General features: G+C 63.2%; 4 protein-coding genes across 14 annotated transcripts; 2 read left to right on the plus strand and 2 right to left on the minus strand.

Moving 5' to 3' along the window:
* The first annotated feature begins 344 nt into the window (after positions 1–344).
* ARL10 (ADP ribosylation factor like GTPase 10) lies at positions 345–2,310 on the plus strand. Its single transcript, XM_050905464.1, has 4 exons — positions 345–530; positions 1,144–1,306; positions 1,502–1,677; positions 2,134–2,310. The coding sequence occupies exons 1-4, from the start codon at positions 345–347 to the stop codon at positions 2,308–2,310; spliced, it is 702 nt and encodes a 233-aa protein (XP_050761421.1).
* A 1,231-nt stretch (positions 2,311–3,541) lies between these two features.
* Positions 3,542–6,337, minus strand: NOP16 (NOP16 nucleolar protein). Of its 2 annotated transcripts, none has more exons than XM_050905289.1 (5): positions 6,231–6,337; positions 5,896–6,010; positions 5,124–5,193; positions 4,259–4,365; positions 3,542–3,986 (listed from the first exon to the last, which is right to left on the minus strand). In XM_050905289.1, the coding sequence occupies exons 1-5, from the start codon at positions 6,335–6,337 to the stop codon at positions 3,843–3,845; spliced, it is 543 nt and encodes a 180-aa protein (XP_050761246.1). In that variant the 3' UTR covers positions 3,542–3,842. The 2 variants fall into 2 exon arrangements, with proteins under 2 accessions (XP_050761246.1, XP_050761247.1); XM_050905290.1 differs by having other exon boundaries at positions 5,124–5,183; positions 5,892–6,010.
* A 278-nt stretch (positions 6,338–6,615) lies between these two features.
* HIGD2A (HIG1 hypoxia inducible domain family member 2A) lies at positions 6,616–7,762 on the plus strand. Its single transcript, XM_050905442.1, has 2 exons — positions 6,616–6,730; positions 7,069–7,762. The coding sequence occupies exons 1-2, from the start codon at positions 6,616–6,618 to the stop codon at positions 7,233–7,235; spliced, it is 282 nt and encodes a 93-aa protein (XP_050761399.1). The 3' UTR covers positions 7,236–7,762.
* A 3,217-nt stretch (positions 7,763–10,979) lies between these two features.
* On the minus strand, positions 10,980–16,177 carry CLTB (clathrin light chain B). 10 transcript variants are annotated; one of them, XM_050905403.1, is made up of 6 exons: positions 15,958–16,177; positions 14,162–14,208; positions 12,750–12,867; positions 12,335–12,446; positions 11,846–11,899; positions 10,980–11,350 (listed from the first exon to the last, which is right to left on the minus strand). In XM_050905403.1, exons 1-6 carry the CDS (start codon positions 16,139–16,141, stop codon positions 11,179–11,181), a joined length of 687 nt encoding a protein of 228 aa, XP_050761360.1. In that variant the 5' UTR covers positions 16,142–16,177; the 3' UTR covers positions 10,980–11,178. The 10 variants fall into 10 exon arrangements, with proteins under 10 accessions (XP_050761360.1, XP_050761362.1, XP_050761359.1 ...); XM_050905405.1 differs by having other exon boundaries at positions 14,162–14,187; positions 15,937–16,177; XM_050905402.1 differs by having other exon boundaries at positions 10,980–11,374; positions 14,162–14,187; positions 15,937–16,177.
* Positions 16,178–16,278: the final 101 nt, after the last annotated feature.

Genomic DNA, 16,278 nt, shown 5'->3' on the forward strand with positions numbered 1-16,278 from the left:
CCTGCTGTGCTGGGTGCCAGGCTGCCAGGCGGGTGTGGGGTCTGGGGGCGGCTCACGTGTCAGCGCACTGGCTAGGGACGCCTTGCTGCCTCCCTCCCTCCCTCCCTCCCTCTCCCCATCGTCCCTTCTTCTCCCGCCATTTCTCCCTCTCCCCACCATCCCTCCACCCATCGTCCATCCGCCCATCCATCATCTCTCGCCCCCGCGGTCGGAGCGGCCCCTTTAAGCGCGGCGGTGACGTCAGGGGCGGGCACAGCTGGTGCTGGCGCGCCGCCCGCGGGCACAGCTGGCGGGGGTTGGGGCACAGCTGCGCCGCGGCCGCGCGCTGCCGGTGCCGGTGCCGCATGGCTCCGCCTGGCGCCCTCCGGGACCTGACGCTGGCCCTGGGGGCCGCCGTGGCCGCCCTCGGCTCCCTCCTCTTCATCGCCTGGAAGATCTACTTCCGCGGCACCGGCACCGGCACCGACTGGAGCGGCTGGTGGGAGCGGGAGCTGCGGGAGCTGCGGGACCGAGCCCCCCCCGGCGACGCGGTAAGGGGGACACACACACTCGCCGGATCCCCGGCCCGTCGCGGGGCGGGAAGGGCACAGGGCCGGGATCTCCCCGGGATCCGCTGTACCAGGATCCCCTATACCGGGAGCCTCTTACCGGGATCTCCCCGAGCCCAGCGGGGCGGGGATAGGGCACGGGGTCGGGATCCCTCCGGGTTCCTCACACCCTCGAGACCGTCAAGCTGGGGAAAGGGCAGGGGGTCGGGATCGCCCTGTGATCACCAGGCTGGGGAAGGCTCTGGATCACCGGTGGGATCCCTCTGAGCACGTGGGGCTGGGGAAGGGGGCACAGGGTCAGGATCCCCCTGGGCTCTCGCACCAGGATCCCCCGGACCAGGTCAGACTGGATTCCCCAGGATATTCTACAGGATGATGACCCTTGGGGACCCTCCTGCAGCCCACCCTGCTGCGGAAGGGGTCCCCAGTCTGAACCACCCCTCGAGCCCACCGGGCTGGAGATGGGGGCGCAGGGGCTGGGGGGGCTGGCAAGACCCCTTGCTCCGGGCTGGTCCCTCAACCAGCTGCCTGAGCACGGGGCTGCGGGTCCCGGGATCGGCCCCCACCCACCCCACACCTTCCTGTGCCCCCGCAGCTGGACTGGCGGCAGGTGCTGGTGCTGGGGCTGGACGGGGCAGGGAAGAGCAGCGTCCTGCACTACATCTGCAGCCAGACGGCCAGGGAGCGCATCGCACCCACCCACGGCTTCAACTCTGCCCAGCTCTATGTCGAGGGGCTGGAGATGGACCTGCTGGAGGGTAAGGCTGGCCTGGCCCCAGCGTGTCCCCTAGGGCTGAGCCTGCACGGCCCGGAGGGTCCCCCCGCCTGCCAGCACTGGGCTGCGGGTGCAGAGCATCCCTGGTGACGGGAGGTCTGGTTCCCCGGGGTGCTACGGGGAGGCGGCAGCCCCGCTCGCCCCCGTCCCGGTGCCTGATCCTGGCCATCTCCCGCAGTGGGGGGCAGCCAGAACCTGCGAGCGTACTGGCCCCACTACCTGAGCCAGGCCCACGTGCTGGTGTTTGTGGTGGACTCAGTGGACAGGTCGCGCCTGCTGACGGCACGCCAGGAGCTGCACGCGCTGCTGGCTGCGGAGCCCCGGCTGCCCCTGGTCGTGTTGGCCAACAAGCAGGTGGGTGTCTGTCTGTCCGTCCATCTGTCCCCACAGCTGCCATCGGGGCTGCTTCCAGCGAAACTGTCCCTCCCCAGGGCCCTGAGGGGAAATCCTGATACCCAAAATCTACCAGCTCTTGCAAAATCTGATTTCTCGGGGCCTGCCTCCTCCAGTCTTCATCAGGAGGCACAGCTGCTGTTACCAGCGCCCCGGCTAACGAGTTTCAGGAGAGCACCCAGGCAGCAGCCTGCAAAATCCCCAAGGGGAAATACATTCTTCAGGCAGGTGACCAAGCGCATGCCTGGTGCTGCTTCCCGTTAGCTTGCGCCAAAACAACTCCAATGCAAGAGCGAGGCAGCCCTGACCGCGCACGATCCCTGCCAGGACCACACAGGCAGGACGGAGCTCCTGCCAGCTGGCAGCGTGGCTCCCGGCGCTGGTCCCCTCCTGAGCGGCCGCCTCTCTCCCTCGCAGGACAAGAGCGATGCCCTGAGCGCGGCAGAGCTGCGGGAGGAGCTGGCCCTGCACACGCTCAGCGGGCAGCGGGAGCTCTTCCTCCTGCCCACCAGCGCGACCTGGGCCAGCCTGAGCACCGCCACCAGTGTCCTCCACGTGAAGAGCCTGCTGGTCACCCTGCTCTCCCAGCCCTGAGCTGGGGGTGGACAGGCTCCCACCCCCAGCACAGTTCCTCTTTGAGGTCTGTGGTGCGAAGATGGAGGGGGCTGGGCGGGTGCTGCTGGAGCTCAGACTCGCTGGTAGCAGGCTGCCGGTCCTGGGGTGTTTGCTGCACCCCATGAGGTTTGGGGTTGAGCTGCGGCACGGCTGCCCTCGGGGAACACAAGCAGCAGGCTCTGCTCTCTGCTGTGGGGAGAGGGAAGCCGCCTCCCTCAGTTCAGGGACGAAATCTCCCTTGGGATGGAGGCACAAGCACAGCTCTTCCCTCCTGGTGAGCAGGAACGTGCAGCACGGGGCAGGGTCCCACACCTTCACAGCAGCCCTGCAGGATATTAAATGAATGGGGCTAAACAAGCAAGGTAGCCCTCGCCCACCGGCACGGACAGGTCATGCCAGGAGGTGGGCTCTCCTTCCTGAAAAACATGAGGAGTTACTGCAGGCACAGCCCTGCACTGCAACCCTGCCAGTACAGTGCACACCAGTGGGAATAACCAGCTCAGGCTGTCCCTTACTGGGGCTGAGCACAGCTCTCGATTCCCCCAACTCTGTATTTAAAGCCCTGTTTAGGAGAGATGAAGGCAAGTATCGGGCAGCCCTGCACTGCCCCTTCACCCTGAACAGGGGTACAGATGGGCTCTTTGGTAGGAGCTGCGCTCAGCAGGCATTTGCCCCCCTGCCTGGTCTCCCTCCTTCTCAGCTGCCCCAGGGAGAAGGGGAAGGAGCCAGGCTCAGGCACCGCAGGAAGCCCTGCCTGCAGGCGGGAGGCTGCTGGGTCCGGCCACGGGGCGCTGGGTCCTGGAAAACCAATTGTGGAAGCCGGGGAGCACACAGGGGAAAGGGAGTACGCGCCGGCCGGTCTCTGCTACGAAACCTTTTGTACAGTCGCTCCTTCCTTTTGTCAATAAAAGAGGCTGATCACTCTGCGCTGCCCTCCAGCTCCTTGGCAGGGAAGGGACCCCCAGCCCGGTCTCCCAAGCTGCCGGCAGGAAGGTCGCTTGCAGGGGAAGGAAGCAGCACGTGGCCCCGCTCCAACCTCTACTGCCTACAGGGAAATCAGCAAAGGCCCAAGTGCTGCCCACACCCCGCGGGCCCCCAGCCCCGTTGCTGCAGAGGGGACGCGCTCAATGCCCATGTCCCGCGGGTCGGCACCGGGAGCTCTCTGAAGCGGGACTGCGCCAAGCGAGAGCCCATGAGCAAGACATTCACACCAGCTTGAAAGAGTAATTTATTTTAAGAAGGCAAAAGAAGTGCTGGCTGCCACACAGAAAGGAAGCAGCACAGCACACTCAGTCCCAATGCCACGAGCCGCAGCCAAGAGTCTTTCATGCCTGGTTATAACTCTCTCTGTCTAATGAAGGTCCTTCCTCCATTGCCAGAGGCTTTGCGTAGCTCAGCTTGCAGGCACTGAGCCCGTGAGTGACTGTCACCTGTCTGTCAGTCCCCGCTCAGTTCAGAAAATGGTCACATCAAGCCTACACTTGCAGGCAAACCTGAGAAAAAAAGGGCAGTCACTGCACGTCCATCTTTTCCTGCTTGAGTGATGCAATGAAATCCTTGTACTCCTCAGGATAGAAATTCTTGTACACGTTGATCTTTCTCTTAATCTGCTTGGGAGTATCCTGGTAGTAGTTCTTCTCATCTCGAGCCATTTCCTGTGACAAAGCAGAGGGTAAGTCAGAGGAGTGGCCCCAACAGCAAACACCAAACCAGCCCAGCCACGCTCCAAAGGCCCACCCAGGCCAGCTGTGACCACTGCCTGACTCAGACGGGGATCTTGCCAAGGTTCAAAGCGCTGCTTCCCCTTAACAGTCAGCTGACTGCAAAACAGGATACAAGACAGAGAGGATTGGCGATTCCCATCCTGCAGAAGATCCAGGAGTGAATTGCTCCGGGTGCTCCTCGCTCTGGGACAGCCAGTACTTACCTTATAGTTCTCCCCGTGGTTCTGTATCATGTACCGCACGTAGTCAATGAGGTCTCGTGAGAGCGTGTTTGACTTCTTCTCAGGGAGACTGGCCTCGTATTCCATCTCTAGGCAGAGGACAGAGACACCATGAAGCAGGGGAGGGAAGCAAGCAGCACCTCAGAGGTCCCCAGCCTCTTCCCAAGATTGAGCCCTGCCAGTACTGCAGAAAGGAGGTGGCTCCTGCAATACAGCTCCACTGCTCGCACACACAGGGCTGCTTCCCAGCATGATCGTGCAGGAAAACAAACAAGACAACAGCCCTCTGCACAGGCTGCAGGCATCCAGGCCTGTGCTGCAGCTCCTCTCCAGCTCACACCACGAGGAGTAGAGCCCTTCTGCCCAGGCTGCAGAGCGTGACTGTTCAGAGTTGCCCAGCCCACCACTAAAACACGCAGGGTACTGCAGCCACAGTTTCTTGTCACCCTGGTGCCACACACCAGCACATTTCAGAGTCACAAGAGCCCTCTTGGGGCTGCAGGCAGAAATACTGCGAAAAAGGTGGCACAGGAGGGAAAAGGAAATTCATGAGACAGAGGACACACGGGAACAGCAGCGCCGCTGTCCTGGCTCCCGGCTCAGCTCCGGCCTGGCTGGGAACCCCCAGCTGACTGCTGCCAGGGGGGCACTCCTCTACAAGCCCACAAGCCTGGACAAGAAGTAACACCCTTCCCTGCCCCTGGCACGGCACAGAGATGAGAGACAACATAACCCACAGCGCCTTGGGAGAACCCCAAATGCAATGGCAGCGGTGCAGTTCAGCAGGAAACCCGCCAAGGCTGGAGGTGGTGAAGCGCTCCCTGGGGAGGACAGAAGCAGCACTGACCGTTCACCACGTAGGGCTTCCGCACTATTTTCTTTCCTTGCTCCTGTCCATCGCTTTCCACTTCCATCCCCTGTGTTAAATGAGAGAGAAGGCAACTCAAGAAAAGCCCATTTGGAAGAGAGTTGTGTCCCCATACGTTGCTCCCAAAACTCCAAACTGCTTATACAATGGCTGCAAGGACCAGGAAATCTCAGCTGGCTTAAGCAGAGCCTTATTTGCACCATTAAGTTAGCTCGTGGGCAAGCCTGTTGCCCGAGCAATACTGTGTGAACGGAGGCAAGTGGCAAACAAGGTCACTCCTGTTTTTTTTCATGAGTGTGACATTTTGTGGGGCCACGTTTCGCCTGGAAGCATTGCCCACTGATGCAGGCAGGCCGGGCTGGCGCTGCTGTACACAAAGAGGCTTTCTTTCTTATCAGGAGCAACTCGGCTGCAGCGTTCCCAACCCCACCTCTCTCTGGCAAGTCCCAGGGGATTGACTGATGTTATTTATACTTGTTCCAAAGCCCATTATTTCCCTGTGACACCGTAGCTCGTTCCCACGCCAGGATCTTGGCAAGAAAAGCATGTTAATAAAGATAAGAAACCCATCCACTTACAGAGACTGATCCAGAGCCACCTGACCCGCGCTCCAAGGCAGGCTGCTCTCCACGCTGCTTTTCCCCAGCCCAGCTGCGTGTCCTGGGGGAGGCCTGACCTTCCAACCCCCCACAAAGGAGCAGCCCCAGCCGAGCCCCCCTGCCCTTCCCCGGCGGTGCACGGCCACACTTACCAGCAGCTTCTTTTTGGGGATGGGGACAGCCTTGTTGGGATCCTCGGCCAGGCCCATCTCGGCCAGGTTCTGCGCCACCGACTTGGTCGGGTCCCAGGCATGGCGGATATGCGAGCTGCGTGGAGACAGGCACCGGCATCACGGGCTGCGCTCACGCTCCCCGCGTGGGTGCGTGTCCCCCTCCCCACAGACAAGCGTCCCCCAAGCGCCCACCGAGACGTGCAGCAGGTCCCCCCGGGGCACCCGCTCCCACACGGCGGCGGGCTCACGGCCGCCCTGCCCACAGCCCACGCACGGGCCCGCGCCCCGCGTGTGCCCACCCCCGCGGCCCTCACCAGGCGATGCGCGGGGCGGCGCGGCGGCGGGCGCTGCGGTAGAGCCGCTTGCGGTTGAGGTTGTACGAGTACTTCTGCCGCCGGCTCTTCCCTTTCGCCTTCGGCATGGCGGACCCACGCTGCCGCCGCCGCCGCCGCCGCCGAGCGCCGGGCCAGGCCGCGCCGCGGGGCACCACGGGAAGTGTAGTCCCGCGCCTGCAGCGCCGCCTGCTGGTTGTGCCCGCCGTGGACTACAATCCCCGGCATGCCCCGCGGCGGGGGGCGGGGCGCGCGGCCTGCTGGGAGCGGCTTCCCCCCGCCATTGACCGCCGGGAGCGCGCGCCGCTTCCTGGCTACGGCAGCCGGGGAGGGTCGCGAGTGGTCACCTTCCCTGTGGGCCGCAGCCATGGCGGCCGGGCCTCCCCCGCCGCTGGAGCCCAGCCCGCTGCCGGTGTTCAGCGAGGAGGGCTTCGGGGACAAGTTCCTGCGCAAGACCCGCGAGAACCCCCTGGTGCCCCTCGGTGAGGGGAGAGGGCGGGGGGTGACGGTGCGGGGGCTGAGCCAGGGGGAAGGGTCGGGGCGATGGAGGCTGCTGGCGGGGGAGGGCCGTGAGCAGGGGGTCGGCCCCTCTTGAGCCCGGACCCAAGGGGCTGCCCTGCGGGGAGGCATGTCTCTTGTTCGAGGGTGTTGTCTAACAAGCCAGCAACGCTCAGGTGCGGGGAGGCGGGAAGGAGGCGTGAGCGGGTCCTCGCGGCCCCGGCCCCGGCGGCCCCGGCCCCGGCGGCCCCGGCCCCGGCTGCCCCGGCCCCGGCTGCCCCGGCCCCGCTCCGCTGAGCCGTCCCTCCGCCCTTCTCCGCAGGCTGCCTCTGCACTGTCGGCGTCCTGACCTACGGACTGATCAGCTTCAAGAGAGGCAACACCCGTCGGTCTCAGCTGATGATGCGGGCACGTATCCTGGCCCAGGGCTTCACCTTCGCGGCCCTCCTGGGAGGCATGGTGGTCACAGCCGTGAAATCTAGAAAGTGAAATCAGGCAAGAGAGAAGCTGCGGGCATGCGCCCACCGGCCCGTGCCCCAGCTGGCAGGGTGGATTCTGGCTGCAGATGGAGTTTTCTGAGAGACAGTTGTGATGTCTTGGTGGAGCCAGTGTCAGAGAGGCTCTGTGTTCCGGAGCACTGGAAACGCGGCTAATACACCTCTGTGATTAACCTGAAATTTGGGCCGTGGCATTTTTTTGATTCCCTGAGAGCTTATTCTCCTGCAATGCTGGAGGCTGCGTCTCGCTAAGGCTCTCCACCCCCGTCAGACCTCTTGTCCCTGCTTAGTGCTGTCACAGCCTGTTAAAATTGTGTCCTGTGGGTTGTGGTCTGCACTGAGGTGTGGCTTAAGTCAGGCGGTGCACCAACATTTGAGAAATGAGCTGCTTGGGTAGGAAGGAGCAGCTCTGTTTATGGTTTCATCCTGGCAGGACAGAGTTCATAAGCAGTGGGTGAGTTGTTTGGGGAGAATATGTAATATGTTCAGTTGCAACCGGTGAGTAATAAAGTGAATTGCAGTGAGATTCTGACTGATACTGGATTGCAGAGCACTGAGAAGCCAGAAAAGTAAACAGTGCAGGAAGGAAAGGGAGCAGGCACGGCTGCCTTGAAGCTGTGGTGATGCAAACAGGACACAAGAGATGTAACTCCCTGTGAAAACAAGTTGGGAATTCGCATTTCCAAAACGGGGCCTTGGCCGTGTTCTCTGGGACGCGCTGCTTCTTCGGCTGCTTTTGCTGGGAAGTCGGTTCCTGCGCAGCTCACTGCTTCGCACGAGCTGGAACTGGCTGCTGAGCAAGTGCCCTCTTCCCAGAGGGAGCTGCACTGCCTGTGTCGTGACAAACATCGGCACAGGCGGCTCCGGGTCCTGCCATTGGTGTTGGATCGTTTGGATCACACCGGGGGTGTTCGGTGAGCAACGAGGCTGTGCTCTCCCGTGTCAGAGCCACGGAGCCGGGAGGACATGGGGCCGTAGGCTCTGCTCACTGTGTGGCTGTGGCAGCTTGTACCTGCCTGTAGGCAGAGCGTATCTCTGCAGGGAAAAGGGGCACAGACACCACTAACCGTGCTGCAGTGCCTCCTCACGTTGAGCTGCCTGGGGTGTTTCCAGGCGTTGCTCTCTGGGTGTCTGCATGTTGGTGCCTGCGCCCCGGCCCTCCCTGGCCTGTGCTGGCTTTGCAGCTTGCTGAGCCTGCTTTGCCCTTACAAGCTCCTCTGGAGGACAGGGTGAGGGGTAAACCCACTTCCTCCCACAAACGAGCGCTTGGTTTGTCCTGTCCAGGGAATTGTGCTGGTGGGCCTCGGCAAGGAGAGAGGGAAGGCTCCTCTTGCCCACCAGAGCCGACTTCTGAGATGCAAGGGTTGGGGACAAGCCATCACCAGCGCTGAGCAGGGTGAGCTCCACCTCGGCACCGGGGAGCCCGAGGCTCTGCCTGCTGCGGGGCCGTGGCGCTGCCTGCCTTCCCTGGCTGGCTGCCTGCTCAGCACGCCTTTCCCAGAAGCAGCCGCTTTTGGCTGCCTCGCTGGCGCTTCCAGCCCAGCCAGCTTGGGGCAGGGGTGTGAGAGGCAGACGGTGGGCAGGTCTGCGAGCACAATCCCTTGGCAGCCCTGGCAGCCTGGGGACGGGCACAGCGGGCTGGGGAGCAGCTCAGCCCGTCTGGACAAGCAACAGCTCGCAGCTCTGTGGAGGGAGAGCAGAGCCCCCCGGTCCTGCAGCCGCTGCTTCTGCCCCGGCCTGGCGCAAACCCTCTGGCCCTTTCCCTCGCTCCTATTTTTTCCTGTAGAATGTGGTTCTCCTCCAGCGCCGTCCTTTCCGCAGGAGGCTTTGTGGCTGTGGGTTCTCCTAAACACACACGTGTGCGTTGCTGAAGCAGAAGGACGACAGTGCCCTGTAGGATTGGAGATGTCAGTTTATTGTAACAGGTAATTTGAACAGTCACAGATACCAAAGCCGAGGGGATGTAGAACAGCTGTGGGCACGGCTCCCCGGGAGCTGGCTGCCCCTGCCTGACACGGGGTGCATGGCAGCTGGGGACACAGGGGCCCGCCTGCCTGCGGGGGCTGGAGGGACAGAGCGCAGGGGGGCTCCCTGCCCCTGGGAAGCAGCCAGAGGCCCTTCCCGCTGCTCCGCAGTGAAAGGCGGAGGCAGGCAGCCGAGTCCCGAGGTATCCTGCATCGGTGTCCAACCCGCACTACAGCAGAGCTGCCTACGCGTGCTGGAGCGCAGGGGGACAGAGTAGGAGCAATCAGCTCTATGGACAAGGGGGCACAATCCCAGCACACAACACCGAGTGACTCCCTACGCACCCATTTCCCTTCCCAGCCCGCTGCTGAGCCCGTGCCCCAGAGCCAGGGGTGCCCGGTCACCCCACGAGGGCTGCAGGAGCAGGGCAGGTGACCTTCCTGACTCGTGGAGCCATAGCTGCAGGGCAGGAGAGTTCTGCATACTTGCTTTTCAGCTGAGCAGGGCTCTGCAGTGAGGCTCAAGCAAATTCGTGGGCTCTGCTCCACGTCCCCCCAGCCCACTGCTGCGAGCCCTTCCCAAGCCCCCAGTGGGGCAGTCCCAGAGCACAAGCTCAAGGCTGCCCCGCAGCAGGCTGCGCACAGGCCTGCCCCTCTCCTGCTAGCCGGGAGTTTTTCGGGTTTCCAGGCCTGGGCTTCCGAGCTGGAGGGGCTGGTGCCAGCCCTGCCAAGCAGAGGAGAGAAAGCCGGTGTTCGGGCTGGAAAGCGTGTGCCTTGTGGGGTGGGGAGCGGGACTGAGGCATCTCACCACGCTGCCTTAGGTGTGCAAATCCAGCGGGGGCCAGAGGGAAGCCACAGAGCAGCTGCAGACAGGTGTGTGGGTGTTTCTCCAGGGGCAGCACAAGCCCCAGCACCAGAACTGCCCAGTCCTGCTCTGGGCCCCTGGGTAAGGGAGCTGGGGGCTCGACCTGCCCCACAGCAGCTGGACCTTCCTGCCTGCTTCCCTGTAACCGCACAGCCTCCGTCTCCCATCCTAGTAGCAGGGGAAGGAGCAGAGCAGAGCGAAGGGCCCCCGAAGCCTGGCACCCCACATTCGCAACTGCTGGTAGCCTTGGGGGAGGGACAGAAAACATCCTGCACCCTCACCCCATGCCCCCTTCCCAGTGCCCTGCACCACTGTGCTGCCTGGCACCAGCAGCCCCGCAGGATGGATGGGACAGAGACACTGCAACTGCCGCTCGGAGCCCCCCCAGCTTTTTGGGGTGCACAGCCAGGCTGGGGAGAGTTCTGCTGGGCTTGGGGCAACTGCTGGCAGTCCCGGCCCAGCCTGGGTGCTTGCACGCACATTCCTCAGTCCCCGCTAGCCTGGCAGCATCACGCTGCAGCTGTGCTCCCCGCAGGACGTAGCAGTGCGGAGCTGAGTCAGGGCTGTTCCTCCACGCTCCCAGCCCCGCAGCCAGCTCTGCTCTAAACCCCGTAGGAAAGGCAGACGGCAGCCCAGGGTCCCACTAAGATCACTGCCTCAGGGCTAGGATGCAGGCCCAGACACGGGGCTGCCATGTCTGCAGCCGCCCAGCACCAGGACAGCCGCAGGCAGGTTTATTCCCAGCATAGGGGTGAGGTGGGGAACACGGGGTGGGGTGTTCCCCCCCCGACTCAGCCAGGGCCCTGGGCACAACCTCCCGAAGAGCCCAGGCGGGGGGCTCTGCCACTAACTCAGCTCTGCCACCCAGTGTCGCTTCCCGGGGAAATGCCACAGTAATAAATAAGTGTAAAAAGAGACCGATGCACCTTTTAAGCAAAGGAAAACCATGGGGAGAGTTACAACCAGCGACTCGAGCACAGCCGAGGTGCACACCAGGGAGCAGGGGGCAGGCAGGGTGAGGCTCCTCCTGGGCTGGCCCCACGAAGCCGCCGGGCTCGGTGAGCCTGGCCTTGCTCTGCTGCGCTCCCGGCTGTGCCGGGCGGCAGCTAGCGGGACAGGGGCGTCTGTTTGAGGGAGATGAGCACCGAGCGCATCCGCGAGACATCCTTGCTCTGCTTGCTGCTCTTGGGGTTGAAATCACAGAGCTGGGCCACCTTCTCCCACTCGGAGCCCGGGGTTTCCTCCTTGGACTCCTTCAGGAATGCTTCCTCCGAGGCCCTGCGGAGATGATGAGGGTTGTCACTGGCAGAACCCTTTCCAAGGAGACCCCCCCCCCCACCACTGTCTGGGAACCCCTCGTGTCCCTGCTTCCTGCCCGATGAGCCGATGAGCTCAGCATCCTCCGGGATCCAGAGGCACACGCTGCTCAAGGCTGCTGTTGGCTGCACTCACCCAAGACATCATTCATCCAGGGGCACTGGAGTGTCTGCCTGCTCCCAAGGCTTCTCCACGCCCAGAGCTGCCCCCCAAAAGGCACAAGACCCCATGGCTTTGCCTCTTCAACCAGCCCCCACAGAGGCATTTCCAGGAGCTCCACTTGCCTCCTAAGACTCCACCATTTGGAGACGCTCAGCTGCGTCGTCTTCCCTCCAGGACCTCACTTAGGGCCCAGTACCTCCCAGCATCCCCCCTTCCCTTGGCTGGGCAGCCAGTGCTGGGGCCAGGACCCCCCAGACCCTGTGGGGCAGGATACGGTCTGTAAGAGGCACATACACATAGCCAATCACATCGGCGTCCGGCTGCTGGTAAAAGGCTTTGTCAGCGATCCTAGCCCCCGAGGCACAGACAGAGAGAGAGCGCAGAGCGGACAGGCAGGCAGAGGGTTAGAAAGAGAGAAACAGAGAGGGGGTTAGCGTCCTCCCACAGAGTGTGACCCACTCATCACAGCACACACAGCACCAGGAAAACCTGCCGGTGATGGCAGGGCTGCACAGACAGTGCCCCAACCCTGCCCCGATGCGAGGCCCACGCGCAGGGGGCAGGAGGCACTGAGATCCCAGGGTGGTCCCAGCCAGGGCGGCTCTGCACAGCCACCGGAGCCGCTCGAAGCCCTGGGGCCTCTCCCCTTGCCTGGCAAAGCTCCATCCCTGCAGGGCTGGGCCCCACCATGGGGAAGGAGGCCCCCAGACATCCCAGGAAGGCAGATCTGGCTGCACAGCAGCTCCCATCACAGCCCTCATGGCCACGCTAATCCCAACATACCTGTTGTTTGCCCGGTTCTTCTCCATCTGCTCATTCTGACGCAGGTTCCACTCCTCCAGGTCCTTCTTGGCCTTCTCACGCCATTCTTGCTCAGTCACCTTTGATGCCGCATCTAAGGCCAGAGCGAGACAGACCCCATCAGCCAGACTGGCACCCCCTGGATCTGCTGGGCAGCCCCTGGGCAGGCAGAACAGCTGCAGCCCCCCAGGCCTGTCCCCAGTCCCCACTAGTACTGTCTGAAAGGCATCACTGCCCCAAGGACAGCAGATCTTTGGCAGGGGCACCCACACGGCGTGGGGCATGAGACACCTCTCTGGGATGCAGCAGGGTCACCGCCAGGTGAGGGACCCCAAGGGCCCCAACTGCCACGTCACAAGGTGCCACAGCCGTGGCCACACACAGCCTTGGGTCTCACCCAGCTCCTCCAGGCGCTTCTTCTGCTCCTCCCTCCACTTGCGGATGCTCTCAGGTTCCTGGGTCAGCCGGTCAGCCTTGGCTATGGCTGCGTAGGCATCCGTGGGGCCGTTGGACTCCTGCGGGACATGGGCACCTCACCATCAGCACCGGCTCTTCCCACAGCCCAGCCACTTCGAAGGGCTGGCAGCAGGGCAGGACTCCACACTCCCAGCACTCAGACAAGCCAAGATAGGAGGTAGGGACGGTGACAGCCTGGGACATCTGGGACAGTGTCCCCAAAGCTGCTCAAGCAGCTGTCCCAGCTCCCAGCCCCAGGCCCTGTCACCCAGAAAGGCTTCCCAGCGTTCCCCTCCTTGACTTGCTGCTTGCTGCCAACGCAGCTCTCACATCCTTGGGGCAGCCCCACAGCAGAGGACAGCCACTGGCTTTGTGACATGCTCCCCACGAGCACCGGGCTTCCCTGGCCCTGACTCGGGCCGAGGCAGCCCCAGGACTGAGTGTCATTACAGGCTTGGCCGCAACAGATGGGGAGAGGCCAGGCGAGAGGCAGGGCCCAAGGGAGGTACCGCTCTCTGCCTGGACACCAGCCCACAGGCAAGAGCCTCCCTCGCTCCTCCAAGCCGAGCTGCCTGTACGGCTCCCACCAAGGCCAGCACCACGCTGGCTCAGCATCTCTCCTAACACCTTCCACTGGCCGGGATACCCAGCCCAACACCGAGCTCAGCAATGGGATTACGGCTTCCCTTCAAGATCCCCAATCTAATTAAGTCTGTCCCGTTTCTGATGTGATTATCATCCCATAAACTAGGCACAAGCAATGCACATGCCACACTGCTGGGCACCAAGTGGGGTGAAGGGCTTGTCAGATGCTGGCACAGCTTCTCCTGTAGCCAGCAGAGCTGGGCTTCGGGCTCCAAGAGGGAGCTGAGACCCAGGTGGGTGGCCCCCAAGAAACACCCTTGGCCATGGGGCAAGTGGGTTTAACGGGAGATGCTGCTGAGTCAGCAAAGCAAGTGTCCCATGGCAGCGCTGTCCTGGCTCTGGCCTCTGCCAAGAGATGCTCCTGACTGCTCCGGAGGCCTCCAGGAGCTACCCAGGCTGGAGCGAGGGGGCTTCTGTGGGGAACAGAGGATTTGTCATCTGCTCTTAGGGCCCAGGCACTCCTTCGGGGCACAGGCCACCTGCAAACAGATTTGGGGCAGGTCATGGCAGGTGGGACCAATCTTTTCTTCAAAGAGGGGTGAGAATGGAGCAGCCAGGACTCCCCCATGAGACCCAGACCTTTCCAGGAGCACCACAGCTGTTCTGCAGCTGGACAGCAAACTCCAGTTAATCCTGGGGAGTGCTGGACCCATACCCACCCAATCCCCCTTAGCACCACTGGGCCGGGGCAAGGGGCTGAGCTCTCACCTGAAAGACATCTCCATTGACAGTGGCTCCTCCATTCTGGAAACCAGCTAGAGAAAAAGGAAGAGAGAAAGAGAAACACAACTATGGCAGCTGCAGGTGATCCCAGAGGGGCTGGTGTTCACGAAACTGAAGCAAATTAGTTCCTGGGAGTTTGTCTGTGCCATTTCCATCCCAGCACATCCATCCACAACAGCCCCACGTATGTGGGCAAAGCCCCATGGGCTCTTGTCCTTGGTGGGATTCAGCCAGCACCTCTCTCTCTCCCAGATAAGCCCCTCCAGGCATTTATGTCTTTACGGTGTTTTCACTGGTGTTTTATCTTATCTGAAGATTAGGGAAACGGTTCCAGGCACGAGGCTGGACACAGGCAGGTGGTCTGACTGTAGAAAGACAACCTGACCAACCCCAACCTGCAAGCGGCCAGGCAGAGGCTGCCCATGGACACAGACAGCTGACTCAGAAGCTGTCGGCCGAGTGCCCAGCAGTGCAGGGCTGCGAAGGGAAGGCAACCCTGCCAGGGACAGAGCCCACAGAAACACTGCAGTGTGCTCCACCAGGAGAGGAGGGCAGGCATGCACGCAGAGGTCCTCGAGAGCCCACCTGGGGGGATGCTCCTGGGACGAGCTGCAAGGTTAGGGCCGGGAATGAGGCACCACTGACACCCACAGCTGGGGTACAGCCCCATCTGCCCCCCAGCCCCAAAGAACACCAAGAGCTGCACACTGGGGTCACAAGGCCAGCCCCATGCAGGCGTCTCTGCTGTCGGAAGAGAAGAGGCTTTGAAGGAGGCACGCTCCAGGCCCTGAGCTCTCCCCAGTGACGACCACAGGGCTTCCACCAGCCAGCTAGCCACAGGCACAGGCAGCCGCACAGCTGCAGCGCAGCTCAGGCAAGCGCCGTCCCCACAGTGCTCGCCCCCACGGTGCAGCTCCGACTACACCCAGCTCCAGCCTGTCTGACTGCATTTATCACCGTGGCTGTAAACACCTCTCTGGGCCCAGGTCTGCCTCCATGGCCCTGTGTGGGGAGAGGTCAAACCACTGCTCCACAGCCAGCACAAGGAAGCCCTGTGAGCCTGGGTGAGGGGAAGGAGCCAGAGTACCGTGGCAGCAGCGTCCCTAGGTCCACACAAAGAGCAGACCCCTGAGCCCCTGCCCCTGCACACTGGAGGCAAGAGATCAGGATTAGCACCTTCTACCTGCAGGGCCTGGGACCACAATGTTCCCAATGGAAATGCCTTCCATTTTGCACCCTAAAAGGCTTTCCTGTCTGTGGGGACAGTGACAGGGCTGTCATTGCTCCTCAGCTCCACTGGGATGCCTCTCACATTGCCCTAGCTGGGGGCACTGAGACATGGACGTGCGGATCCATCCAACCCAGGGAACACAGCCTGAGCACACAGGGCAGAAATTGCCCCACAGCTGGCAAGTCCCAGCTCAGGATTCACCCCACATCCTGAGGTTTGAGAGGGAACCCCAGCATCGAGCCCTCTGGGACCAAGCACAGGCCCCAGATAGTTCTTGCTGGGACGCAGGCCTGGTCCACTGGGGAGCCCCGTCGCCTGCCCATTGGGGGTGCAGCATGGATCCCACCACCCCCTGGGGATGCTGTGCATCCCACGGGGAACCCCAGTCCCACGGGGGGTGCAGCCCGGAGGGAACCCCTCCTCGCCCTCGGGGCAAGAGGGGGCACAGTCCTTCTTTACGCCCACGGGGGTGGCAGCCTCCTCCGCGCCCACCGGGCGCGCAGCCAGGCGGGCCCCCGGCCGTGCCCGCCCGGCGCAGCGCGGCGCTCACCCGGTTCCGGCGGGGCCGCCTGCCCGGCCGGGGCGGCGGCCGATTCGCCGTCGGTCGGCCCGAAGCCCTCGTCGTTCTCGATGCCCGCGATCTCGCTCTCCTGCTGGGCCAGGAAGGCGGCGGCCGGGTCCTCCTCGGCGCCGGCCCCCTCGGACGAGGAAAAGAAGCCGAAGTCGTCGGCCATGGCCGGCCCGCCCGCCCCGCTCCCGCTCCGGCTGCGCGGCTCGGCTGGGCTGGGCCCGACTGGGCCCGGGCGGAGCTGTCACTGCGGTGGCGGCGGCGGCGGGCGGGGCGGCCGCGCTGACATCAGCGGCGGAGGCG

This window comes from Gymnogyps californianus, chromosome 14 (genome assembly GCF_018139145.2).
Source record: "Gymnogyps californianus isolate 813 chromosome 14, ASM1813914v2, whole genome shotgun sequence".
NCBI lineage: Eukaryota > Metazoa > Chordata > Aves > Accipitriformes > Cathartidae > Gymnogyps > Gymnogyps californianus.